This window comes from Maylandia zebra, linkage group LG17 (assembly GCF_041146795.1).
Source record: "Maylandia zebra isolate NMK-2024a linkage group LG17, Mzebra_GT3a, whole genome shotgun sequence".
NCBI classification, from domain to species: Eukaryota; Metazoa; Chordata; class Actinopteri; order Cichliformes; family Cichlidae; genus Maylandia; species Maylandia zebra.
Genome location: NC_135183.1, coordinates 14,898,587 through 14,926,483, shown reverse-complemented (window position 1 = coordinate 14,926,483; position 27,897 = coordinate 14,898,587). Strand labels below are relative to the sequence as shown.

At 38.4% G+C, this 27,897-nt stretch overlaps 1 protein-coding gene across 3 annotated transcripts in view; it reads left to right on the top strand.

Moving 5' to 3' along the window:
* pde4dip (phosphodiesterase 4D interacting protein) overlaps positions 1-27,897 on the top strand; it is a 97,596-nt gene that overhangs the window by 17,459 nt on the left and 52,240 nt on the right. For all 3 annotated transcript variants that reach the window (XM_076876099.1, XM_004569353.4, XM_004569352.4), the window contains exon 3: positions 710-777. In XM_076876099.1, coding sequence (XP_076732214.1) covers positions 710-777 — 68 coding nt within the window. The remainder of the gene's footprint in view (positions 1-709; positions 778-27,897) is intronic.

The following is a 27,897-nucleotide window of genomic DNA, read 5'->3' as shown; positions in this document are numbered from 1 at the left end:
TCTTACACAACAGCTTTTTAATCATATTTAATGTGCTGCAATTTTATAGAATCGTTAGAAATATAAACTCTGCCAAAACTAACGTGATTACACCCCTTGGGATCTTGCCCTTCACTACCACCACCCCCTTTCTCCTGCAGATAATTGCCCCTGCTTTTAAAGGAATAAAATTCAAACTATTATACAAATCGAATTCTAAGTATTGGATGGAGTTTTCTTGGAAAACTCCTGGCCTGTTATAGGGGATAAGCATGGCTTCGTGATGTCTTTAGACCTCTGGAAATATTTAAATTGGACCACAATATACTATATCAATTCTATGAGTGTGTGTATAAGGACACACACAGCCCATTTGTATCTAGGTTTAATGGGTTTATAACGAGGTGATGGTTGATCACACAGTCTCAGAGACGTTGCTCAGAAAACCCTGAAGTGTTTAAATTTCACCCGTTGCTGTTGCACTGAAGATTCTCAGAAACTAGAGCAAATTTACTGTAAATAGGAAGCATTCATGAGGAGATTTAAACAGCATTTTGCAGATCAAATGCTTTTTGTTTTTTACTATTAAACACACTGTATACAGCAGACTTGTTCTGTGTTATGAAGCTATAAACATAGAAAACCCTAAGGGTATTAAATTCCTGCAACAGAATAGCTCCTCTGCGAGTAATGGGTTGATGTGTACATGTTTCTTCTTCTACCTGTGCAGATTTCTCAGGTGACGAAACAGACAAAGGACCCCCAGTACAGATGCACAGCCTCAGAGAGTTTGAACAGGTAAGGATATCGGCTCAGCTACAAACCTGTGCAGAAAGCAGAGCATTCCTTTGATACTGACCGAGGCCAGATATGTCACAGTTTGGTGTAGACAGAAACAAGCTGATAGAAACAACAAATATCTCCTAGTGTTGCAAGAAAATAGCTGTTGAGTTGTGAACTTGATGAGACTACACTAGTGTTAGTCATCTACTGTGTGTCAGACAGGCCCAGGCTTGCCTCTGCCCACTGTTAATTACTATTTAGGTGCGTTGAGGAAGTTGATGTGGCAACCGAAAGTCCTCATGACTTAGAGAGTTCCCTTTGCTAAAGCTGGTTTTCCACAGTCTTGCCACTTTTAGACAAACTGTAAAACTATTTCTAATTTGTGGATCTCTTACTCAGTCGACCACTATTTCTGTCAGGTTTGCTGGTGTGCCTCATTAGTGCACGAGGTGTCATTTGTTTGGAGTATGTGATTCTTGTGTTGGGGTATATTTGAACTGAAACTGAAAAACTGCAGACTGTGTATTCACTGCCTACGGTAAGGTCCAAAAAACAAAAACAACAATAAGTGTCAGCACATTTTTAAAACTGTGATATTAAAAGGTATCAAACGTATCCCTGCTGGTGATTCTTTGAACGTGACGAGGGTGCTTTTTGAATGATACAGCCACTGTTTTTTCTACATTTAGTTTCTATACATTTTAGAAATTGCCTGACAAAATGCCACTGCAATGAAATCATTATTTTATAATGTGAAGCATTCTCTGCTCACATTACTTACTGCAGCTGATGCCACCAACACTTCGTGTGTTCTAGCTCATTTTCATTTGATATATTTAACAGCAATGTCAAACGTTTCGGCCTTGCTGTCCACTTCCATGATCAGATGGTTAACACAAATACAGACTCACATATAAAAATAGAGAGATTAATGCATTTTAAAAGCTTGCATATGCAAAATATTTTTAGAGGTTGGAAATCAAACAGTCTGTATGAAACACCAATGAAATGGGGGGCATGGTGCTCCTCTAGGTCTGTTTCTACCCCACAGTAATGAATTCTGGGAACTCTGCCACTAGCATTATGGGTGTGATATAACTCTGTAGGTGCTTGCTGCAATTACCCCATTTATTGAAGGACAGAAGTATAGATGAAAAACAGGCTGGGCTTGCTGGTTGTAATAATGTTGAACGGTGGTGAGTTTGGCCTGAAGTGAAGCACGGTATGAAAGTTGAAACTACAGCCAGAGAAGATCGAATCCATATTTTTTCACAGGACAAACTGCCTGATTAATTTTTGTTTCTCTAAAAGGTTATTTCTGAATGTATAAACAGGCAGTAACAAATAAACAGTTAATATTTTAAAAGATTTGTTTCACACCTCATTTTATATTTTATGCTACTGATTTTTTTTAATCACAACTGTGTGACAGTGACATCAGGTTTTTGACCCAAAAGAGATGAGTGGGTGGAATCTTAAGTTTGTCAACTAATGATTGCAAAACTACTTCCATAACCTGTATGTGTGCAAAGAACACACACAGATACCTGCAATTAAATCCTAGATTTTTTACCAAAACGGAACCACCGTCTCCTTCTATGCTTTATCCTTCACAGTAAATCCTAATATTTATTAAATGATTCCATATGAGTACCACAGATAGGGTAGAGCAGTCTAGTTCAGTGAATCAAATTAGGGCCTGACAGACAACTGGCTGGCTATGGGAGAATCATGCTACTTCCAGTGTTGCTGCTTTCTTTGTTTGGCTCTGTTCAGGGACACCAGATTACCGATCAGGCCTAATTATTGTGTTAAAACTGTACCAGATTGTCTCCTTTTTAAAAATAAGAAAAAAATGCTGTTCTGTAGGAATGGTTAAAATGAATGGAAGGGCAGTGTAATGCAGAGCATTGTAGTGTAATGAGGTAATTGTGATTATTCATGTTTAATTGTTGTCTGATTACTAAGTTTATATTTTTCTACTTCTAAGCAAACTGAAGTACAAAGAGAAATCCAACATTTTCAGATAAATAATATGTGACTTAGTGGAAGTGGGTTGTCTCTTTATCACTGCTGTTTGCTCGATTTATGGTTCAGGATTTCGAAATATCAAAAAAGTCCTTGAGCAATACACTGCTAATGAGATTAGTCCTAATAGCATTTATGGCAGCTCAGAATACCATAATTATGTCTGAATAACAGGTACAGAGTAGAGAGCAGAAAAACCTCAATTATGTCTCAGATTTCAAGAAGAAGAACGTCACCGCTCCATGGTAACTGTCATATTGTGCATTTCATATACACTGTGTTTTCTCTGAAGCTACAGGAAGAGGCTGGGCTGGTTGGTTGGAGGCCACATTACAGTGTGTGGGTAGCTTTGAAGTTTCACTCTGACGGTCCCACGAAGGGATGAAAGGATGAGTCGGGTTATTTGTACACACATAGTACTGCATATAGAGCAGACTAGGAGTCAACTTACTACTGGTTTTGTTTGCAAAGATGAGAAAAGTGGGATGATACTACTAGTGCTTTCCATTGGAATTAGAGCCAATGTGTTGCAGACCTGCAAAAATCCTTCCAAGGAGCACAGAGTTGTTGTTTTTTTTCCTTTCTTTTTTACATTTTTTACACAATCATCTAAATTTGAACCTGGCGAGCACTAATTGATGTTTACTTTTCTTTTTTATATTTTCATCTAAAATAATTCCAAAATTTAGTCAGTAACATTTCTGCTACTCTAAACGAACAATTGTGGTCACTAAAAAGGGGGCGAGAGGATTGCATAGTGGAAAAGTCGAAGACAAACACAGTAGTTTGAAAACAGATTTAGCAGATTAAATATGATAATATGATTATGGTAAAAAGTAACTGAAGATGGTAGAATTGCCTTTCAGGTTGCTTTATTTTTGATTTGATTTTGTTAATTTTAACACAGACATTTTGATTGGTCATTTTTATAGTGAGCCAGAAAACAGATTTTATACATATGTTTATTTCCTTAAACTGCTGCCATGTAAAGTACCAGACTAGTTTTATATATCGCATATATTATATAATGCCAGTACCTAAAGATTTCAGGTACTGCCATTAATAATGTATTGCTTAACTTTACTCAAACTAGAGTAAACAGTGAAAACTTTTGAAGTGCCTTGTTTTGCACACGTTTATAAAAAATGTCTTTACAAAGCAGTGGTTTGGAATCTGTCTTGGCCTTTCAAAACAACTGGAGTCGCCTACCCCTGCTATATAGACTACAGACTTTGGATTTTGCCATATTTGGGGCGTTATTCTCTTTCACTGGAACTGATAATGAAATCTGGCTTTGCAGAGATATTCCTATTTGTGTGCAAATCTTTAAAATTGTGAAAATTGTCCCACACTTTGTGAGGACTCTGCAATACTTTGGGATGCATTCATTCTGAATGTAGTTCTGATTGATAAATTGTGAAACAAACGTTTTGTCTGTTATTTCTATACCTTTTTTTTAACAGTGGGAATGTCTTTTACAAAAAATGTTGACGTTCCACTCTTCCACTAGTCTAGTATGGATGTGCAAACAATACAATACCACGCGGAGGTTTCATTGTACTGGATATTTTCAGATGTGGTAAATCTCAGAAACCTGGCACAAAACTGTAAAAGTCACAGTGTAAGACTAAGAAAACGATTTATCAGAATTTCGTCAGGCAGAAGTATTTACAGTTCAGGCTCTCAAACTATAAGAAATGGAAACAACGAATTTTCAATATGGCGCAGAGACAGTACAGTTGGGTTCTTGTCTGAAATATTTCCATATTCTGATGGATCACATTAAACTTTGTTGAACTTTCATTTCCTCCATAGTTTTACATTGAGTTTTTCTGACAGTGGTTATGTATGTTCGGCCTCTCATCTTAATAGAGCAGTCTGGATTATTGAATCCAGGTTTTGTGTTTGCGTGTGATTGTATGTGTGTGTGTGTGTGTACAGTTTGTCTTCTCTTCACATTTGCGTCAGCTTAAAGAATCAGTCCTCTCGCTGGCTGGTTGAAAGAAATGTGAACCTGCCAGAGCAGCATTTGTAACTGTCAAACATTCACACTCTGCAGTCCAGAGGTTTTTAAAGAGAAAAAAGAGAAATCACCCAATCAAAATGCCCCTTTCTCAAATGGCCTTTATTAGTCCACAGAAGAAATTGAAAGCACATGGCTGACTATAAATGTGAATTCAAACCGACCACGGTGACGCTGAGATTGATAGAAGACAGGGGGAAGATTGCATATAATTTTGGCCATTAAAACCTCAGGACAAATTAGGGTTGTTAATCTGTTATTTTGCCCTCAGTCTCAGTGTTCACTTCCAAAAAGCCACATATGCTATGAAAGGTCTGTCAGAGATGGATTACCATTACCAGAGTGGCAGTAATAGATCGCATTCAATATTGTACAGAGACAAAAAAAAAAAAAGACAGCCGATCCTGCAGTTGACCCGGGTCTGTGTGTGATTTAAATGGAACATTTCTGGTAATTGCCTTCATCTCTTGAGTCTTTTATCTTCACTTTGCTTCTTGTGCTTTTCTGCTTTTTGAGGTCACTGGCTGCACTGGCAAGGTTGCTGGCTTCACTGGCGAGGTCGTTACCTGTCTCAGTGTATATGGTTCAACCTTGCGTCTTGCGTCCTGCTACTATGTGTTGGTTAGTCTCAGGGGCATCTTTGCACACACGCCACCTTGGGTCCTGTCAGTCTTGGTAAACTGCTGCCTCTGTGGATCTGGTGCTTCAGGTCTCTCCTTGTGCTGCTATCATCAGAGCCTCTGTGCTCTGATCCACTCGATCTGTTGATGGTACATGCCATGCAGAGGCTTGGTCTTTCATTATAGTTCCTCTTCCTCATCCCCATCTATCTTCATTTGTCTGAGGCACTATTGGAACGGCTCATCTCAGGGGCCCATCTTCCTGAGGTATTTGCGGATGCTCCATGTTTCATCCTGTATTGTGGCTCTGACACTCACTCCTCCTCCCCCTCCTTCTTTCTGTTGCTCATAGAGCCTCAGGGTGCTGGACCAATGGTTAGTGACCTCCATGCTTTGTAAGGAGTTTTCATGTCTTGACGCGAGTGGCATCTGTCACCTCCTGTGGCCAGCTTATTATTCCAATTTTGTATCCAAAATCCAGTAGGACATATATATTGATGGGTTGGACCTAATTCCTATTGTTTAGCTTACATCTCAGCTTAATGACTCATGGTATAGGTGTGCTTTATACAGTACACACAATGAGTTGAGATCAATAGTATCTGGGAGTGATTGATTGATTGATTGATTGATTGATTGAATGATTGTGCCATATGAGCACACAGCCAACACACATGCTGCTGAGTGACTGCTGCTCGACAAACACATTTCATTGCAATGTTGACCCTGTGCTAACTTGCATATGACAAATAAAAAACTGAAACTGAAACCTGTGGGGGCCAGAATTCTGACTGGGTTATAAGGAATAAAATACTGATTTCACATGACATGGAAATCAGTTTAGAAACTACACTTTACTTAAGACATTGAATCTTTAATTGATGCTCCGTCTCGCTCCATAAATAGAAAGTATGATAAAACATAAACTATTCAATTGTTTGGGGTGAGCGCTGTATAAACATCAGCTACAATTTAGCATTTTTAAAGTGGTAGTGGTGTTAGATTTTTAAAATTCATATTATTCCAATAAATGATCCATTAAATCTAAATGCTTTCAGAGATATTTAAGTTTTTTGCTTTCATTTGCAAGAATTAGGACATGACTTCTATTTAGACACAAGAGACACTGAGACATAAACTAGTTATTCTGTCAAAAAATTAAAAATCAAAGTAAAGTTTACAGAGCATTGTCCTTCATAACAGGAAATGGACATTCTGCAGTTTTTGTAAAAGTAAATAAATAAATGTCAGAGTGTTGTCTGTATTTCAGGAAATGCCATCCAAATCTGTATTAGTTCATTGATATTGAACTGTGATACAGAGCTCCAAAACTGATTTTCTCAAATCTCTCACTATTGTATTGACACTATTGTTGTTTGTCTGCACCCTCAAAGTTAAAAATATGAAATGATACAGCCTCCTAATCAGTTGATTGTTCTTGTGAACAGCTGTGTGTTTTGTTCTACATATTGCCAGCGCTCCTGGGCCAGCTCTGCTTGCCTGTTCCCTCTGTGATAAACTGCTAAGAAATTCTGCTGCTTGACTCTATGCATTTCAAGGATGGTAGGTACTGATCATATTTTTTGCAGGGTATCCGGTGATTGAGCTAATGAGTGTTAAGACATGCTGACAGCAGAGGAGTCAGTTTTCACGGCAGCAGTACTCAGACATGCAGCAGATCAATAAAAAGGAGCTCAGCTTTGAGTAAATCAGCAGATCTACTCAAGCTTGAATTAGCTGCCTTACACTGACAAACAGAAATGTTCTCAGTCTGTTCTGTTTGAACAATGAGGTGGAAGAACACAATTTCTCTTTTGATTTGTTATTTGCTTTGAAATATTTGGTATATGCATTGGTGTTCACGCACAGAAGACCAGGACCTTGTATTGCCTGTGGGCCATAGGAAAGAGTAGCATGTTTAGTCAGTGGAAATCTGGACAGGCTTCAGTGAGATGCACTAGCGCCACCAGCTGGACAGAGAGACAAATCGACTTTGAAAAGTATGCTGGTAGTCCATGCACGCCTATAACTTGTTAATTGGTCCCAGGCTTGTGCAATTTGTGATCTTCTCCGCTGGGTCAAAGAAGACATATTGAGTTGATCACAGCATTGGTCATGGATGATAATTGTTCAGTAAAAATGCACAGAAATCTGCTTCCAGCCCCTTCCACCAATAACATAACCACACTGACTCACCCTTGATAATCACAACTTTTTAATGTTTTATTTCTGACAGTTTGGTATTTTATGTCGTTCCTTGAAAGCATTAAAACATTTTACTTTGGAGTTCTAACATGTCAGCAAATCATTTTTAAACAACTCAGTTGATCACAACCCCAACTCTGTGTGTGTGTGTGTGTGTGTGTGTGTGTGTGTGTGTGTGTGTGTGTGTGTGTGTGTGTGTGTGTGTGCACGCTTGTATATATTAATGTGTGCATTTGATATACAGAAAGCTCTATTGTGTGTTTTTCTGTTATTTAGATGGGATTTGTGTGTTATATTTCATCATCTGTCCTCCCATGAGCCCAACCAATCATATGGAAACAGTTACAAACAAAATGGCACAAAAAAGAAAAAAACTTAGTGCAAGGCCAGATCTTGCAATTACTCTAATAGTATAGCCAGTCTTTCATTCTGGGGTCAGAGAGGCAGAGAAACCACAGTCTGAGTACCCTCCACAAATCCTAAAAATCAGCACCTGAGGAAAATAGCTGGTTTACAAGACCATAATTCATGACAGCTTGTTCAGGAAATGGCAACAAACATGTAAACTGTTGTGGAGCTAAAAAAAAAAAAAAAAAAAAAATCTAACACATTCAAAATTTTATTGACTATGATTTCATTATAACAACAAAGACTGCTAGAAATATTAACTGCAAGGACCTCACTGGTCCTGATCAGGGACAAGATCCCCCAGGACACCATTTATTGTCTCATTAGGAGCATGCGCTGACGTTGTCAGGCATGCATACAAGCACGTGGGGGCCATACAGACTACAGTGTACCATTTTGAGTTGCTGCAATTAAATTTCTCCAAACTGAACTAGCCTGCCACATCATTTTTGTACTTTGATTTTTGGGTGTCTTTGAATTCAGCTCTCTGTAGGTTGATCATTTTTATTTCCAACAAATGATATGGTATCCTTTTGCTCTTAACATATTATCCAGTCATTTATAGAAATCCAGCATTCAAATTTGAAGTGTTTTCAAAATGTTCCTTTAATTTTTTTTGAGCAGTGTATGAATATTACATATTTAAATGTAAAAAATAAATATTTTATGTTTTTAAAAACTGCCATCTGGTAAACAACATCCATTGATCAATTATGTTATTTGTTGATCGACAGGCTGAAGAAGGCGGTCTAGGTGTCAGGTGCAGTGTGTATTGGGTAGCAGTTGAGGGCAGACGTCGTGACAGTCTGATTGCTGGCTATTTAAACTAGCTCTTTGGACATGAAACATCTCCTGTCTGGTGGGGTAGGAGCCTGAGCTAGTGCCTAGGGTTAAGAGATACCAGCTAGATATTCTTATGCTCATGTTGATGCATGGCTCAGGCTCTGAAACCAGTCTCCTGGAGAAGGGCTGGACTCTCTTCAAATATTAGGTTCCCCTTTGTTTGTCTTGAAAGAGTAGTTGTAAAACAGCTAACTGATCATCTGCAGAGGAATGAGTCATTTGAAGAGTTTCAGTCAGGTTTAAAAGCTCATCACAGCACAGAAACAACTTTTGTGCAGGATATAAATGATCTTCTGATGGCCTCTGACAGTGGACTCATCTCTGTGCTTTTCCTGCTTGACCTCAGTGCAGCGTTCAATACTGTTGACCATAACAACTGTATTACAGCGATTAGACCATGCCCCAGGTATTAAATGTACTGCGCTGCAATGGTTTGAATCGTATCTGTCTAATAGACTCCAGTTTGTTCATGTAGACACTAAGGTTAATTATGGAGCTCCACAGCATTATGTAAGACCAATTCTGTTTACATTATATATGCTTCCCTTAGGCAGAATCATCAGAAGGCATACATTTCACTGCTATGCAGATGATACCTGATTTTATCTACCAATTAAACACACACCAATTAGTTAAACTGCAGGAATGCCTTAAAGACCTCCATTTTTTTATTTTTTGAAAATGCTGCAACAAGATTACTGACAAGGACTAGAAAGAGAGAGCATATTTCTCCTCTTTTTCCTTTTTGATAAAGTATATAGTTAGGGTTGGATCAAGTGACCCAGAGTCCTTTCTTAGTTACGCTGCGATAGATCTAGGTTGCTGGGGGATTACCATGTTACTTCTTCAGTCACCTTTTTTTTCTACTCATTATGTGTTTATACACCTTTTGGCATTTAATTATTAGTTATTATTAATCTCTGGCTCTCTTCCACAGCATGTCTTTGTCTTGTCTTCCTCCCCTCACCTCCAACTGGTTGCAGCAGATGGCTGCCGCTCCCACTGTCGCCAATGTGCTTGCTCATTGGGGGTCATGTGATTGTTGGGGTTTTCTCTGTATCATTGTGGGGTCTTTACCTTACAATATAAAGTCCTTTGAGGCAACTGTTGTTGTGATTTGGAGCTATATAAATAAAACTGAACTGATCTGAATTGATTTGAAATTTTGTGAGAGTCAGTGGACAGGGGTGGATATACTTGGTTGATTCTCTGCATGTTGGGGTTTTCCTTTGTAGACTTGAGGGTTGCTTTTCTTGGCCTTCCCTGTACCACTGTTTCTCCATAATAAGTGTCATGCTCAAGCATAATGGTGTTCATAAGTGCATGTTATCCAGACACCTTAGGTCACAGATCAATGATCAGTTTTGGCGACTCAGGAATGGAAAGTGATACTCACACAGTGTACAGTGGGGATGGGCTGCTCCTGACCTCAGTGGAAGATACAGTCAGGCAATGGAAAGAATATTTCAAGGATCTCCTCAGCCCCACTTTGGTGACAGAGGCAGAGTTTGGGAAAGAGGGAACTACTCACCCATGAGTGGGAGAAATCAATGAGGTAGTTAAACAACAGAAATTTCTGTGCTAGGGTACGAATGAAGAGAGTACATCCATTGGTCAAACCCCAGATTCAGGAGGAAGAATCTTTTTTTTTCTTGATCTTGGAATACTGGATATTCAAGGGTTTGTGGGATCTTTGTCATCTTGGGAGATGAAATTTGTTCATCGGGGTTGCTTTGGGAGTATAAGGTTTTTGGCCAATTTTTATGGGCTATTCGATCCCTACACAACCATCGTCCATATTGCCATTAATAAATCAGACATAGTTCCAGTGGGTGCTGGACTCTGCCAGAGCTTCCTTTTTCACTGATACTGATAATCTTTTTAGAGACAGAAGTTAAAGGAAACCTTTTGCCACTTCGCGCTTTAGTAGCCTCAGGATCTTGTCTTTGCTTTTCGTGGATGATTTGGTTTTGTTAGTTTCATCTGGTCGTAGCTTGCGCCAGAGCAGTTCATTGGGTGGGAATAAGAATTAGTCCTCCCAATCTGAAACCAAGGAAAAGGGTGGAGTGTCTACTTCAAGTCACGACTTTCTGCCCCAAGTAGAAAAGCTGACATGTCCTGGGATCTTGTTTATGAGTAAGTGGAGAATGGTGTGGGAGGTGACAGAAGGATTGGTGCTGTCTCCACAGTTATGTAGATGCTATATCAGTGTTATAGGTGAAAAGATAGCTGAACATGAAATTAAAGTTGTTAATTTACCAGCCAGTCAACATTTCTACCCTCATATATGGCCATGAGCTGTGTTCTTCAATACTCATCACTTTTGTTGCCCTGCACCATTAGTGCAGAGTGAGGAATTTAGTGATTTGGGATGGACTCACAGTAGAGCTGCTTCTACTGATGCTTCTGTATAACACATAGACAACATAACTAATAAATGCGATGCACATTAGGTAAACTTTAATTTCAGAAAGCTTTAGGAAAAAATTGCAGTGATAAAAAATTTGGATGCCAAAACACCCAAAAGGTGCAAAAGTGTCAGTGCGTCACTGCTCTCTACCGTAAACTCGGGCAATACAGACACGTTAGACAAACAGGCTTTTTTCCTTTAAACTGCCAAAGAGTTGGCAAATGTGACACTTTTCTTTCAAAAACACCTAGGAGTGGAAATTTAATTTCGATTTTTATGAAGTTGCTTTTATATCTTTTAAGTCTGCCTGCGTTTACTATTAGTATGTGTGTTTCCCATCAGCAGACTTCTTGTTGTAGCCTATTACTGATGGACTGACTGATGGTCTCCATTTGTTATTGTTTAATAGAGTCTCTCTGCAGGCTGGTAATAACCAGTAATCAAAGCTGTCTCGTCATCTCCTCTGCTCCACCCATCTTTCTCTTTTTTCCTCAGACACATTCTGCAGACTCTGACTTTGTCTGTTGTTCTTCTTCTTTCCCACTGTTAAATCTCTTTCTTTTCCTCAGTTGGGATAACTTATAAAAGGTTGTGAAAGAGGAACATGTGCCGAACAGACCTCAGTACAGACAACCTTCTTTTTCCTCCCTCCCCCCTCACATACCAGAGAAAACTTATCCAGCTGCCAGAGAAAAGGGAGGAAAAATGTATGTTTGAAAAGAAAAAAAAATCCTCAGTTGGAACTGATCGAAGCACCCATGTGTCATCATTTATTTCCAATGTAAGGTTCCTGGAATCAGCACATTAGAATGGAGTGTTGAAACTGAGTTTTTCTTCTGTGCTTTGGGGACAGGTGCTTTTTGGTAAACCCTTTGACTTATCTATGATTGAGGGAGCCTTGAAATGGAATAATTACTAGCAGAGGGGGGGAAAGGAAGACCAGGAGCAGCTAAAGAAACTCCTGACTTTCATCAGTTGCTCGCTTTTCTATTTGAAATTTTCTACTTGTCTACATTAGTCCCACACTGCTTTATCTGTCTGTTTCTCTTTAACACTCTTCCATTTGCTCTTATATTGTCTGTCACTGACATTCTCAATAGTATTTATGTGCTTAAGTACTACTCAGCAGCTTCTCTTCATCATGCTCCTGACTATTTCAACATGTTTTAAAACCTGATTAGGTTTTGAAAAACCCTTTGTCCTTTACAGGATGAATACAGTGATTGTTTCCTCCTAACAAGTGTGAATATCAAGAACCTTACACATCCCATCCCTCTGGGCCAAAGAGCTCCACTGTTGTGAAAAAACCCATTCAAAAAAACATCAGTGAACTATACTGTTGTTTCACTACCATAAACAAGCAGTAATTAATTTATTTGGTCATATGTATTTATATTGTCATGTGTCCTGGAGCCAGAAGTGACCAACAAGAATTTTTCATAACCTGCAGGGGTGCACAGGTATCTGCTAATGAATATTAATTAATAACAGACAAAACTTCAGTCAACAAAACTGAAGAACAGACTTCTTGAATAGTCTGTATGACACAGCAGGCCTAATTGTTTAACAGACAAGTGCTCCAAACAACACCAATAACAGAAATAACAGAAACAGACCCAAAAACTCCTGACAGCAGTCAGCTAAAGTTGCAGTTCATTCCACATGAATTAGTTTTTACAAATTGAGAAGCTAAATTCTTTTAATTCTTCAAAGTTGGGAATTTTAACATGGGAGTCTTTTGGATTTGACTTTCTCTTTGAGCTAAACTCAAATGAACTGCCCTTTTTGTCCTTGGTTTTTAACTCTGGTGGTTGCAACTTGGCGGCCACAAATAATTGCTGGAGCACAAAATATGAATAAATTTGTCACTGAAAACAGTCATTAGTACATCTGCTCAGTTTTCATATTTAAATACGGAACATCTATTAAAATATGTTTGCTGTGTATACAGTGTACATGTTTTCAAAGCTACCCTTTTCTTTTTTCTTTTTCCTAGATTGGAATTCCAAGTAACAGTACCCTTTCCACCCTGTGAAAATATTTTCTCTTGCCGGTGAAACATTAGAATTAGACCATCAAATTCTCCATTTGAAAAAGAAGCTGTGACCCACAGTGGATGAATCTGAGTGCCATACAAATACCTCACAACTCCAAGACAGCCTCTGAAAAACACATTAACCTGCACATGAATCCTCTACTGAACATGTCTTTAAGTAGTTCATAACAATATTTTCCAGTACCACATATACTATACTTTATTAATGGATTTTTACATAAAACAATTGCATTCTTTATTGAACTTTGAAAAACAGTGAGCAGTGGTCTGCACTTGCAGAGGATCTTTGAATTTAAAGACCCACACCTTTTCCCAGTTTGTATTTTATATCTACGTTGGATGCTATTTGATTTGTCTTTTGGTAGTGCCTCGTTAAAACTATATGGTACTTCCAAGGTACCTCATTGCATAGAGAAAATGTAAATAGAAATGTATCAGCATTAGATAAATGTATAACTGCTGGTAAGCTAAACTAGCATTTTCTTGGGACTAAACATAAAATAACTGCTGACTATAAATACTAGGGGATATTCATGTGGAGGCTTTTTAGAGATAACATGTTTCTGAAGGGAAGAGTTGATTGGCAAGTTACTAACAAGCCCAGAAAGCTATGTGGCCTGTCTCAGATTAGTATAGCCAAGCCAAGCCAGCTAGTGTTGAGTAATGCTGTTAGTAAATACCAGGCCAGTTATTGCTAACGAGAGCCTAATTGGAACCAGATGAGCATTTATTGAATTTGTCAGAGAAAGGTAAAGAGGAGATAGCTAATGAAGTACAGCCGCAACATTGGATCATGCAGCCAGGCACTGGGGGAACATATAATTCACTGGCAGTGCCACGGTGTTTTCCCATGTGTGCAGTTTTATATTCATTTAACACGGCAGAAACCTGGTATCAAAAATAGTAAGCCCAAAGAGGAAAAAAAATATTATTTGGCAATTAAGTGAAGTACTGTATTTCATTTAAACTTAAAAAAAGAGGTGTGAAGACTAGCAGGCGGTGCATGCTGCCATGAAAATTCAACCAAAACAGTTTTGAACCCTGATATCTGAAACATTTAAAGTCTTCACATAGCTCAAAGCCACAAAGTGTTGAGTTGTCTTGAAGTCCCCTCTGTCCTCAGAATGATTATATGTTTGGATTCTTCACACAGACAGACTGACTGACACTGTGGTAGCTGTCAGCCAGAGCTTTACACACAACACAAACATAGATACTCTCAATTATGTTCAGCTGTTGTTGGTTATGCAACGTGGGAAATAAAACCAGTGACAAAGTGTAGCTATCTAAAGCTTACTGAGAAGATGCATTTTCATTTAATCTAGAAGGCTTTAGTTACTTTTTACCATTAGCTTAAAGATTTATTGCAAACACTAAACACATATCCGAGTACTGTGCATAATTACAGTTTTAGAAAAAAGCATTATTAAAGGTAATTAATCAAATTGCACAATACCATATAAAAATTAAATTTGTTAATACATTGGTAATAACATTGTAATAATAAGATCAACTACATAGCAATTTTCTGCATTTCTATGCTGTTCAAATGTTTGTCAACTTAAGAACAGAAAATAAAAGAAATTCATGACAATAGAGACATGAAAATACAACTCATCAAGTTTTAGACTATTAGATGAATTCGTAAATTTGTTAGCAATTTGTTCAGGACTTTATAGGTTTATATTTAAAGTTAAGGCCTTTACACAAGCAACTGGGAAAAAAATGTGGCATTTATTTTATTTAATCAAGCTTGATTTTTCAGATTTTTTTGGATACAAATAAACAGATCTGACTACTCAGGCTAGTGTGTGCGTTCATAGCTCAAAACGTGCACTGTTACTGAAAATGCCACAGCTAGAAACTGCTTTAGGTCAACTGGTTCTATGAAATTATTTCTCTGCCTACTCAGACGTTGTCCCAACTCTGCCAGCAAGAGGTCAAACTGCCCCAGTGACAACCTGAAATATGTATGAAAGCAGTTGTGATAGAGCTTCAGTTCCTAAATCACCCCATGAAATTCTTCCTTCTGCTACCTTCTCATGAGAATAGGATAAAGCCCGAATCCCCCTTTCTTGTGCATTTTTTAACAATAAATTTCTGTAAAAATGCCATGTGTTTGATGTGTGCTTGTATATGTCACACGACAAGTTCAGATATGAAAATGTATACACGCAACACTTGTCTATAATTGCCTTTAGATTTAGGCTGGTTTGGCACTATGTGGTGATGGTTAAGGTTGGGGCCTAAGAGACTTGGGAATCTATCATTGTCGATAAATGTTTTCACAAACATGACAGTCTCAATGACTGAATCCAGGTTACAGCTTTCCATGTGCTTTTGCGCATGCGTGTTTGTGTGTGAGACAAACACAGTACACCACAGCTACATAACCCAGTGAAGGCTAGTAAGTTTTAGTTGGCTAAAATTCAGAAATAAGCTTGTTGTGACTTCTGCACTGATTCATTTCTGCATCGCTTTTATTTATTTATTTTTGTATCTTTTTGTTGCTTGACCCTCCCTTTCGTCTTTCCCTCATTATATGATGCATTCCTCTTTCCAGCTCCCCCTCCCACTCTCCCTCCCCTCCTTTGTCTGATTATACAGTCACTTCTCATCCTGCCAACTGATGGTCCAGTGCAGTGAGGCCCTCTAGCTACACTTCCTGTCCCTTTGATTTTCATCCACAGACAACAAAAAAGAGGGCACGCATCCAGTCTACATAGTACATGCAGCTATACACCAGTGCATTCATGTGTGATTGAACTGCTGTGCGGTGCTTGAAAACATCTACACATGCGTCTGTACATTTACTAAAGAGCCATCTCGTCATCCACTGGTCACACTGTTAATGAAGTCCTGTACGTAACTGTACTTGTGTGTGTCTGTGTGTATTCAGAGGTTCTGTTGGATTAAAGCTCAAAAGTTCAATTGCTCACAAAAAGCCTCCAGCAGCTAATTGGCAGTAATATATGTAGTTTCGACATGACATGCTGCTTCTTACAGACATTCTTTATACATTAACTTTGTGCAAATTTAAACTGTAATGTACCTATAATGGCATTGGCTCGAGACATGAACTTCATTGTGTACAGTCTTTACCATGTAAGAAAGTACTTGAATTTTTTGTTTCACTGAAATTAACAGTGTATGTTTACTCTCAGCTTCTTACAAAGGGAAACAGTTATTAGTGTGTACTCACTGAGAGCTGTGAGATCAAACGTGTTGGTTTCACTGGTTTCACTGGTCAGGTAACTTTTACTTTAAAAGCAAACTGTCTTCATGGTCTTCATTTCCATTTGACACTTTTTCAAGTGTTGTTACTGTTCTGTGGTTATTTATCAAGGGTTTGCTGTCAGAGCCTTCTATACAAACTAAAGGCAACCGTGGTAATCTGCTAGCAATCAAAGCAACCATTAGGTTTTTGGTGCTGTATACCCCTCTTTTGCATCCACAAGCAAAATCCAGCAATCACTCACCAGCCAGTTGAGGAGTAGTAAACAACTTCTTAGCAACTGCCATCACTCACATATTTGAATCCCTGGTTTTAGGACCCAGTGCACACAGTTTGTTTTCTTTTAGTGCTTCCTTGCTATTCAAAGAATTTAGTTCTCTTCTAGTTCTGTTCTTGATTTCAGTTTATATTGTATTCCTGGAGTCCCTCTGTGTCACGGTTCTGGGTTGGTGACCCAGTGTTTTGTGTTATTATTAATCTTTGATTTCATCCTGGTTTATCACTGTTAGCGTTTTGGTTTCTGTTTTGTATTTCTAGCTCCCTAAGTTCTGTAGTATTTCTTGATTTCTAGTTCTTGGTTTTTGTTCCTGTGCTCCTCATGTGTAGTATAGGTTTAATTCTGTCTTCATGTGCATTTTCAGGTTCCCCCGTCAGTCGTTGTGTCGCTCCTGTCCCTGTGCTCCATGTTCCTTCTGTTCAGTATCAAGTCCGTGCCTCTGTGCCTGTTGTGTGTTTCCTGTTTTATTGTGGTAGTCCTTGTCCTGTGTTTTGAGTTTTGCTTGCTCGCCCTGTCTCATTACGTCTGATTGGTCCAAGCTGTGTTTCCACCCGTTCCCCATCCTCTCGTTATCCTACCTGTATTTTATCTTCCCCTGCTTGTTGTCACGTTGAACTCTCATTATGCTGTGTGTTTCCCGCCGTGTTTCCAGCCATCACCAGGTTTATAGTTTCTGGTTTGTTTTGTATTTAGTGTTAGTTTTTTCCAGCAATAAAAGCAGCCGTTTTTTCCTCCGTCTTGAGTCCTGCGTTTGGGTCGATCATCCTGCCTGCCACACAGCACACGCTGACATTATGTACTCTCACATCCCTTTTGTCCCTGCGTCTGGTGCTGTCCCCTTCTATGTTTCGTGTTTATCTTCTCAGGTTTTCTAGATATCCAGGTTTTGTTCTAGGTGATTAGGGTTGTTTTCTCTTCAGCATGTTTCGCCTGTGTTCTCTGTGCTTTGTCTAGTTTTCATCTGTTTGTGATTCCATGTTTTGTTACTTCCTGGTTTATGTTAGCAGTCTCTTGTTTCCAGTACTGTTATCTATAGTTGTCTTGTTATTCCTGATTTATTCCTTCTGTGTTTCGTTGTGTCACAGTCTGATCTGGATTTGGACTTTTGTCTTCCCATGTTTCCCTATCTAGTCATCCTGTTCTCCTCTATGTAAAGTTTATCTTTGTTCACCATTCAGTTGTTTCTGTCTGGTTTCTCCATGCCCAGTCTCTGTAGTTGTCTCGTAGTTTCTGTGTGTCTTTACCTTTTGTCTCTGTCAAGTTGGTATGTCTTAGTTTCTGTCCTGAGTGTTGTTTTGTCTCTTGTATGTCATGTTCAGTTTAACTTCCTCTGTCTCGTTATTCCTGATTTTTTGAGCATGCTTTCTGTTAGCCATTTCCTCATTTAGACATCTGCAAGAACTAGGTACAACCTTGTGCCACTTTGTTACTGTCTGCTCTTTGTTTAGATCATAGAGAGGGGATAATACATAGTTATAAATTTTAGAATGAGAATATGTACATTATTGTCAGAGTAATTTCAATCACAGCGCAACGATCAAAGCTTCTAGTAAAAGTTTGGCTGACGTGAGTCAGCTAACATGGAGTGCAGTGATAGACCTGCTAGAAGTGCCTTTCAATAAATAAAGATAATTAACAGTCTTAAAATCTTTCAGCAATCTTTGCTAACTTATCAGTAAACCTTTATTACTATTTATTAGTTTGTCTCAACTGTTCTTTAGCACAGAATTTTAAAAAAAATCTGGTTGTCGAAACTTACATAACACATTTTACATTTTATTTAATCATATTCCTTCAACATCGTTTCCTACGAATAATTTAATTTGACCTTCAGTGTGGTCTAAAAACTATTTTCACATCTTTTCATGTTCGACTCTTCCGTATAATATCAGCATCTCTTGATCACATTGTAAACTAGTGAAATGACATGACAAAGGATTCAGCTGAATAGCAGGATCCATTATAGGTTATAGAAACATAAAAATACAGATTTGTAAAACTGCAGAAATTCAGGTTTACTTACACACACACACACACACACACACACACACACACACACACACACACACACACACACACACACACACACACACACACACACACACACACAAATGCGCGTGCGGAGGTCCTCCTCTGTTTGTCAGCTGGGCTTCATTCACAAAACGTGGTTTCTATTTCTTCTTTGAAAAAATTTGAAAAAAAAAAGAACCACTAACTTTGTTCTAAAGGTCTGTGTTTGTTTTTTCAGATCTGTCTGCTCTGTCTCTCCCTGTACAGTGAAAATGACTCCAAGCAGAGAGCCTGAAATTCAGGGATAGATTGAGTTACACTGCATCCCAAAGACAGAAGTGGCCTGCAAGGGATGGTCTGCCATGATAGTTGGCACTTGTTTCGATTTGAGCTGAACTTGATACCATAATTTAGACTTGCCATAAACACAGAAATGAGTCACAGACCTACTCTCCCTCTGAAATACAACCATGGGAAAATTGGGCATTTTGGCTGCAAGGGCTCTGACCCAACTGTAACATGAAATACACTTATGATTAGACATAATGTGTTTATCATTGCTTACACAAACTGATGGAAAGTATTTGCTTGGCCTTGCTCAGGCTGCCTGCATGTGTGCAGAGCAGAGGCATGGGAACAGGTATTAGTTTGTGTTAAGGAGATGGCTTAGAAATGACTTGCTGTTTAGACATGTGGATTATGCTGACTCTCTTTGTTCTCTGCTTGTGTTTCCTTAAAGGTTAGCATTTTTGTTGATTTGAAGATGAATGAACTGTCAGAATTATTCTTTCTGTCAAGCTTAAGATATGTAAGAGGCAGAATTAGCACCCAGATGCAGGAATCACAAGACAAGAAATGAGCTCAAACTTAGCTTTATTGCTGTTAAAAATGGGAGACAAATCAAGGCATGCATTGAGCAGGGCAGGAGCAAAAAATTTTGGAAAAACACACAACCATGAGAGAGGACACGACAAAGGGCAAGGGGAGACTTAGACATGAGATACACAAAGTAATGAGGCTAGGCAGTGGGAACAAATCAGGAATAACAAGACAAGAGCAGGAACTAAATACGAGGCACATGGTACGAGAAAATATCAAAATAAAACAGGAAATAACATAAAGGGAGCCACCTCACACACAGACAAAGTATTGGGGAATGTACGATCCAGGGAAAATCATAGTTTCAACTTTTAAAAATATAGTGGAGAATGTGTGTTCTTGTCTTTATCTGCTCATTACAGAATGTGTACCTGTAACGAGGTCTTCTGATAAGTCCTGGCATCACCACAGAGCAAAGGGAGATTTGAGTAAAATCAGCTTAGCAGGAAGGTTTCCTATCAATCTGTAGACCTCAAGTGTTTCCACTGTGAGAGTTAACAGCACTAAGCAAACACAGGCAGAGGCTGAAGAATCTTTGACAACTTTTTTCCAGTTCTGTAGAACTAAAAACATGCTTTTGTCAAGCAGCCAATACCAAAGCCTGCAGATAAAGTCAGTGCAATGGTGTATTAAGGTTACTGGGTGCTGTATGACTCACAGAGTGTAACTCTTATGATCACAGAGGTGACAGTGGTGAAGATGTTTCTTAATAGACAAGAGTCTGAGTCTAAATCATTTAGAAAGCAGGGGAGCAGAGTTATCTTTAAGGTTCAGGCCTTCAGAAGTAATCATGATGATTATTGCATCACTTTAACGGAAACAGTCGAGGCTTTTGGAAATAAAAACTGAATTCTCCATGCAAATTTTAGAATTAAAAACCTGGCCAAATATCTGAAACTGAAGCTCTTCCTGTTTATCTTTGGGTACTTAACATTTGTATATGTAACATGTACGGCAGTTTACATTTGGTCACAAATGTGATGTTTTCTTATACATATATTTTTCAAATGGTGATGAAAACATTGAGGGCTGGTGTCAGTGAAATGTGAGAAAAATATAGGGGATTAAGCATGACATAAAGCACGCTACAGTAGTCCTTTTTGTAGTCAAATATGGCCGAATGACCTACAATTTTTGAAGGGTGGAATTATGCACATTACTGTGGAGAAGGGGCAATAATGTGACAGTAAAATGCAACGATCTTCGTTTTATCCTCTGTATAAGATTTGTTAATTACAAGAAAATGGTAAAATGTTATTATGTCTGTAGTTAAAATAATATCTGTTATATATTACCCCCCAAAATATGGTTTACAGTGATAAGTTGTACAGTATTATTGGAAACTTGTACAAAAATATCAAAAATAATATAATTATAAAACAACAACAAAAAATATTTATGAAAAATTAAGGTGGATTATTGGCAACACAACGGGTTAAATGAATTATATTCATTCAAAGAAGTGATTTCTCATAGATGTTTATCTGAAAGTGTCTGTACTTGGTCAACTTGCCTCTTTTTTTTTTAGTGGACATACTAAGAGCTGCTGTCACCTCTCCATCATCATCATCAGAGCCTTCCTTGCTAATGTACTTAAGGAGCTACTAATAACCTTTTTCCACACTCAATCTTCTTTTCATCACACATTGGCTAAGGTGGTTAGCGAGCGGAAACAGATCTGTTATGATGATAAATCACTTAAGCTTGTTTACATGCTAATGTTAGCTGTGTTTCCACACAAAGTGCAGATCACAAGTGACTTCAGAGCAGTGAAAGCAGCACCAGCGGCCTCACATGCTGGTCTCCCATCAGTTTCCCATTAAAGACAGAGCTTTATCCGCAATGCATGTGCATAAGCCACCAGAAAAAGCTGCTGTCCTCTCTGCTTGCCCAGCTCCAAGAGGCAGACATTATACTATAAATACAAAACAAGCGGAGCTTTAAGCAACAATAACTGACTGGGGCCACGATGTGACAATAATTTTAAGCGCTGTCTGAGATGAAAGGAGAGAGATTGTTTTACTTTGCATTGTTTTATTTTATGTCTATTGCCTGTCGCCTAATGGAATAGAATTCTACACGTTTGTCAGATTAGACTTTTTTACATTGTGTGACGCTACAGTCCTCTGCAATTTGACATTAAATTATTATCTTCTTATACAAGAAGCTGAGAGATATAGCCTTTTTTCCCCAGTGACTCACCTACAGTTATGCTTGCTTGCACATGCTAAAAGTGACATCATAACTACTGGTGCACAGTCTGCAAACCAGTAAACATGGTTAAATATGATTGTCCTTTACCCATATTGAGACACACAATAGCTCTGTCAGAGAGACCAAAGGGCAGGAATTCTTTCACTCTATTAACTTGGACATCGACACATAGGGTTCCACTGACTTCTTGGTGCTCCTTTGATAAGGTTTCCTTTTTGGCAGAGCAACCAAGCCTGTAGCCATCAGCAGCAGCTGTGTTTTAACCTCAAAAGCTGCCTGAGTTCAGGCCCTGCTCCCTGCTCTCCTTCTCTCTATGGGAGTATCATGCTGCATTAGCAGCTGGAGCTCCAAGCTCCATGCTCTGGGGCATCAGTCACAGTCTCCACTCACTTCCGGGGGTCAGATATCTCAGACAGCCTGGGTTAGGAGGGAAAATGATGCTGGTACATCTGATCCCGTTTCTGTGAGTGGACTCTCACAGACCTGTTGTCATTTCCAGCCTTTTAAAGTCACTTATCCAGTAAAATTTAAAGTTGTAGGTGTTCAGCTTGTGTTGCACCTGGAAGATACTGACCTTCGTATGTCTCTGTATCATATAAAATTGTAGTTTTATAACGATGGATGGGGCTTCTTGTTAAATAGCTCCAGAAGGCCTTTCAGTCGGGCAGAAACGATAAATGATCTCACCTGACATGTATTAGATATAGTATTTATGACACCCTCCCCCCTAAAAATACACGACATCAGTTGTGGGTTAAACTGAAAGACACTGTTAACTCCGTGGTAGTTGTAACCTTTTAGCCTATGACTGGTCAAGAGTAGTAAACTGTCTGTGGTTCCATCCAGGCCTAAACAAAGCCAAGACCACAGCATTTTTCCTGGCTCACTATTTTTCTGTTATTCCTGATAAAAATAAAACATTTTAAAAAGCTACTGTTTCTACACTATAAATTTGATAAGGTTGCTTTACTCGAATGGGCAAAGCTGTTGCCTGAAAAATGTCAGTGACTTCTTTATTTTGAATGTGCAGAACATAAAGAAGGAATAGTTGAGCTTTGACTATAAGTTGACTCATGAGTAGTAATTTATTAGATAAGTCAATTTAAAGATTGATTTAGCCTTAAGTTAAAAGCTCTTCATAATTTAAAGTTAAATATAGCCTACTTTAAAAACCTTAGTGTAAGAAATATTATCTGTCTCAGGAATGGCAGTCTTTTAATAGCTAAACTTTTATGATATTTTTGGCAACAGAAACACAAACAATAGTAGAAATTGAATTAAATGCGCTTATTAAATTAAATGAGTGTAAGAACGTGCAAAAAGGCAGTAGTTTGAAATTAATTTAAGTTGACACTGATGGTTAGTAATGCAGTAATTTAGATTTGTATTCTTTTCTTGGAAATGGGCAAATCAATGAGCCAACTTTTGATAAAATTAAACGAATAACAAGTGTTGGACCAAAAAATACATAAATCTGTGAATGAGATTGAAACAGCCGCACGGGATACCACAAATTACAAATTGTTTGTGAAGACAAAATAATCTCAACAAATCAGAGGCTGGTATAAAACCTGGAAATACAGGCTCTTGGCATATGAATGATGGAGGGAAATATCGACATGTAAAAGTAAATGGATTTTGGAAATGGGAAAGGAAGGAGGGAAACAGGACTGATCGTTCTTCTTCAACTGTGAAGAAATCTTCAAAATCTTGAATCAATGCAGAAATGCTCTGTTTTCTTCAGGTGATGTAGCAACAGAAAACAAAACAGCTCCAAAATGAATCCTAAACCCCCACCTGTGATTGCTGCTACAGCTGTACAGTGATAAAATAGGGTTTACTTGTTATTTATGTCCTCTGCTTCCTCTGAAATAACCTTTAATGTGATTTCATTAAGAACTATGTGTCAGCTGAGATGATTTGCTGACAGGCTCCAGTTTCATTTACAATGCTGAGTGCTTTTGATCCTGTATTATAACATGGGGTTGGCCCAGGCGCCTGCTTGTCCCTGCTGTGGAGAAGATGTAAATAATCCACCAATAATCCGTAGTCCGTATCTGAGCGTCTGGACACAGTGTGTGCTGTTAAAGAGAGGCTTATCCTGTTTTGCTTCATGCCTCTTGTTCTCTTGGCATCATTAAAGGAAAACAATGGCATGCATGGTAAATAGCCATGGAAACACAGCGATTGCTGCAGCTAAACACCGAGGCCAGCCAAGGTTTTTGAGTCATGCAAGCCATACTTCCACACTGAAACTGCTCCCGCAGGCTGCATGTAGCACATTCGCCTTGACCTCATCTTGACATGCAACACACTTTACATACAGTATGTCTTTGGCCAAAACAATGCATGGAAGAGGGTTGAAAGATAAACACTCCAGCTCATAAATGCTTAAAAATCAACTTGCAAAGTCAAAATGTTACGGGGGGGGTGTTGTTTTTATTTTGTTTTGCTTGTTCCAACCCACTGCATTAAATCTGGCAGATGGGTTGGAAAAGCCGTTGAAGCCCTCTAAGTTGAACCGCTCCACCCATCAGTGCCATTCTACTCCAAGACCTTGATGGGCGACTGACACCTCCTTAGCACTACACCATTCTTTACTCATACACAGCTGCTGCCACCACATCTGGGAATGCTTCTGTCAAACCCAAAGACACAGACAGTGTGAGGAGGGAGATGTGATGAGACCTCAGTCTGACATCCTCCTAACCCTGTGATGTCTTCTGCCTATAATTATTGCTACATGAAGAGGTGTGTAAGTACTTAAAAGTACTTTTTTTTGGAATTCATATAGTTCCATTAAACTTATTGACAGGCAAAAACTCCTTATTAGCTCAGATCTATTTTACTGCCTTGAGGTTTAAATATTGTTGATTTTGCAGCTGTAATTCTTTCTTGAATGATTGCTTTATGAGGCACATTGATGGTGCTTGGATCATAAGGTTCCCGGTGAACTTAAAATATATATTTTGCAGATGGGAAGTTTGAACAACATTTGGATGAAGACTTTTTCATTCAATCTCAGACAGAGTTTATATTTATAAAACCACTATTAAGTAATGCTACTCTATCTGGTCATCACCATCAAATATTATTTGAATCAAATGTGCCATTAAAAAACTGAAACCAGGTGTATGCTTTTGCAGTTTTTAAAAACAATAGATGGGAGTCATGTAGACACCTACTAAACTCATACAACTCTCATATTTCAGCTCTCATTGCTGAACCGAAATTAAAGCAAATTTTAAAAAGTCCCTTTATGTCTAAATTTATGTCTAAATAAACTAAAAGTTATTGTTTCATTTCATTTAAAAAAATCCAAAAAAAGGAACAAATAAACAAACAAGAGCAAACAAACGAATAAACACAAACAAGCAAACAAGCAGGCAGGGAACACGTACGGTAAGACATTTCAGTATTTACTAACTGACACACAAGGGCTAACCAGGACAAGACAGAACAGTTAGGTAGAATAGGTGAGGCTAATCAGACAAAGGAAGTAAAAATAAGGAAAAGTCAACTATGAGTCAAGACTCGGGATTATGGCACCTCTGTCTAGTATACCAGCCCTTACCTCCCCTACCATGTTTTGCATTTGGTTCCTCATCCTTGTTGAATCATGAATAAATTCGTGATTAGAAATTGAGTTTTTGTTTCCTTTTGTTGATTAGAGAGCTTATCTAACAATTAAGAGACCATAAAGGCTAAATTTGGTTTAATGTTTAACGCCTAATAGATCACACCTAGCAAGATAGACCAGAAAACAGCACCTGTGGCTGATGGACAGAGATACATTTTGTCCTTTATTTTGAATTGAACGTAGTAATTAAATCAATACACGTTGTGTTCTTAACTTTGTGTTAAGAATTTTGACACTGATATTCTCTGTATTTTGTTTGGGTTTGAGTTTGGAGTCGCTCTCTTCAGCAGGCTTTGCTCTGCTGACAGCCAATCTTTAAATTTTCCTCTTGATGAATTATCCCAGTAAAGAAATCTCAAACATTGAGTCACATTTTCTCTGAAGGTTGGCCAAACCATTGGATATAGTGTTATGAGTCTTGTGGTGTGAGAAGAAATGATTATTCACTGGAAAATAGAGTTGAACTGTATATAGTTCTATCTCAGAGTAATACATTGAAGTTTCTTTCTTTTTTCTTGTTTTTTTACAACCTTGTAAAAGTTTTCTAGGTGTATTAGGTTCACTTTTAAGGCTAGGTTTTCACTTTTTTAGTGTGAGAACAGTAGCACATGGCCTTCTCCTGCTTGTTAAGTTCTCTTAAAATTTAAGTGTAATATAATGTTTTGCAGGGACTTTAGTTTTGCTTACAGTATTAAGTACATTCACACTGAACCACAATTCTGTGGATTCAAAATTCATGACACTGTGTGTCCTATATAAAAACAACACTCCAGTATCTGCAGTTTGCAATAACCAGTGGTCTCTGTAGTTTAATGTTGTTTCAAATCATCCCATGAAATATTAGAGTGACAAAGAGATTACGTTGTGCTGGGATTTTTTTTTTATTATTTTTTGTTTGTTTTAATTAATCCGAATCAAATGAAGACGAATTTAATGTCTTAAATATCAATATACCCACCACTTAGACTGAGCACATTCAAATGTAATGCACTGACATTAATTGAGCACTACTCTAGTCTTACTGACCACTCAAAGTGATTTAGACTACAAGACAGAGTTTACATACTTATTAATCATACTGAGGAAACCCACAGACTGACACATATATAGACCCCAGCTGGGGTTTGGGGCAGGAACCCTTTTGCTAACAGGTGGCAGTGCGCACTGCACCTCTCTGTATTGCTTAGTGTCTTTCCTAGTATGGTGAACTCAGCCACATATGTAATTGCATGTCATACGTAAAGAACCACTCTGCAGCATACAGCCATCATGCAGGTGTTATCTGGTTTCTAGAATGCTTCAAGCATTAATCCCTCTTTTTTTAGTCCATAATTTTAATTAGCTCCTGGGGATGTTTTTAGTGGCTCTCTTGATGATTTAAGTAGGTTTACAAATTATAATTTTTAACCACCGTGAAGCATGGACCATGGCAGCATAATAAACACAATCAGACATTCCCACTGCAGAGTTGCATTAGCGGGCTGGCACTGCCAGAGAGTATGGCTGGAAAATGTTGAGCTAGCTGGCATCAAGGAGCTCCTGTTACCGGTAAAGGGGGAAAACTCCCAATGGTCTGCCAATCCGGAGGACACACAAACTCATACACACACATGCAACCTCCCAGTTAAACAGAGGGCAGAGGGTAGTAAACTGTTTTGCTTCCCTCCTACCATCCATGGTAACAAAACAACTTCTAATAGAGGCATAAGATTTTTTTTTAAGAAAAAGAAATGTGGAAAGGGACAATGAAAACATTTAAAATGGATCTTCTTCTTCTGTGAAATTTCAGGTCTTAATACTTTCTGATTCTAATAATGGGACTTTGAGTTTGTTCCTGACTCATGAAACATAGTGTGGTAAAAGTTGGAGGTGCAACAGCCTGGAAAAAAAGTTATAATGTTCTCTTTTCTCCCCTCCTTCTCTTGTATTGGATTATGCTCTGATGCTGGAAAAGTCCTGGAGAATTAGGATGATTTCATTTCACGGGCATGCCGCTTTGCAATAAATTTAGTCTTTTTTCTCTGCATGGCCTCGGGTTTACATTTCTTCTCCAGTTCTTGTTAACTCCAGATTGATTTGCAGTGTAGTTGTGGCAGTCATGAAAAACTCTTATGATCATTTTGGCCTGAAGTGGTCATGTGCTTAATTTCTCAGATGTAATCTTTGTTATTTTGTGTTGTCAGACTGTCAGAATAAGATTACCACTGTCATCACTAATATATTTACTGTATCAGTAATATATTTCAGGTTTAACCTCTGTGTTTGCAAGGATTGATTAATGACAAAT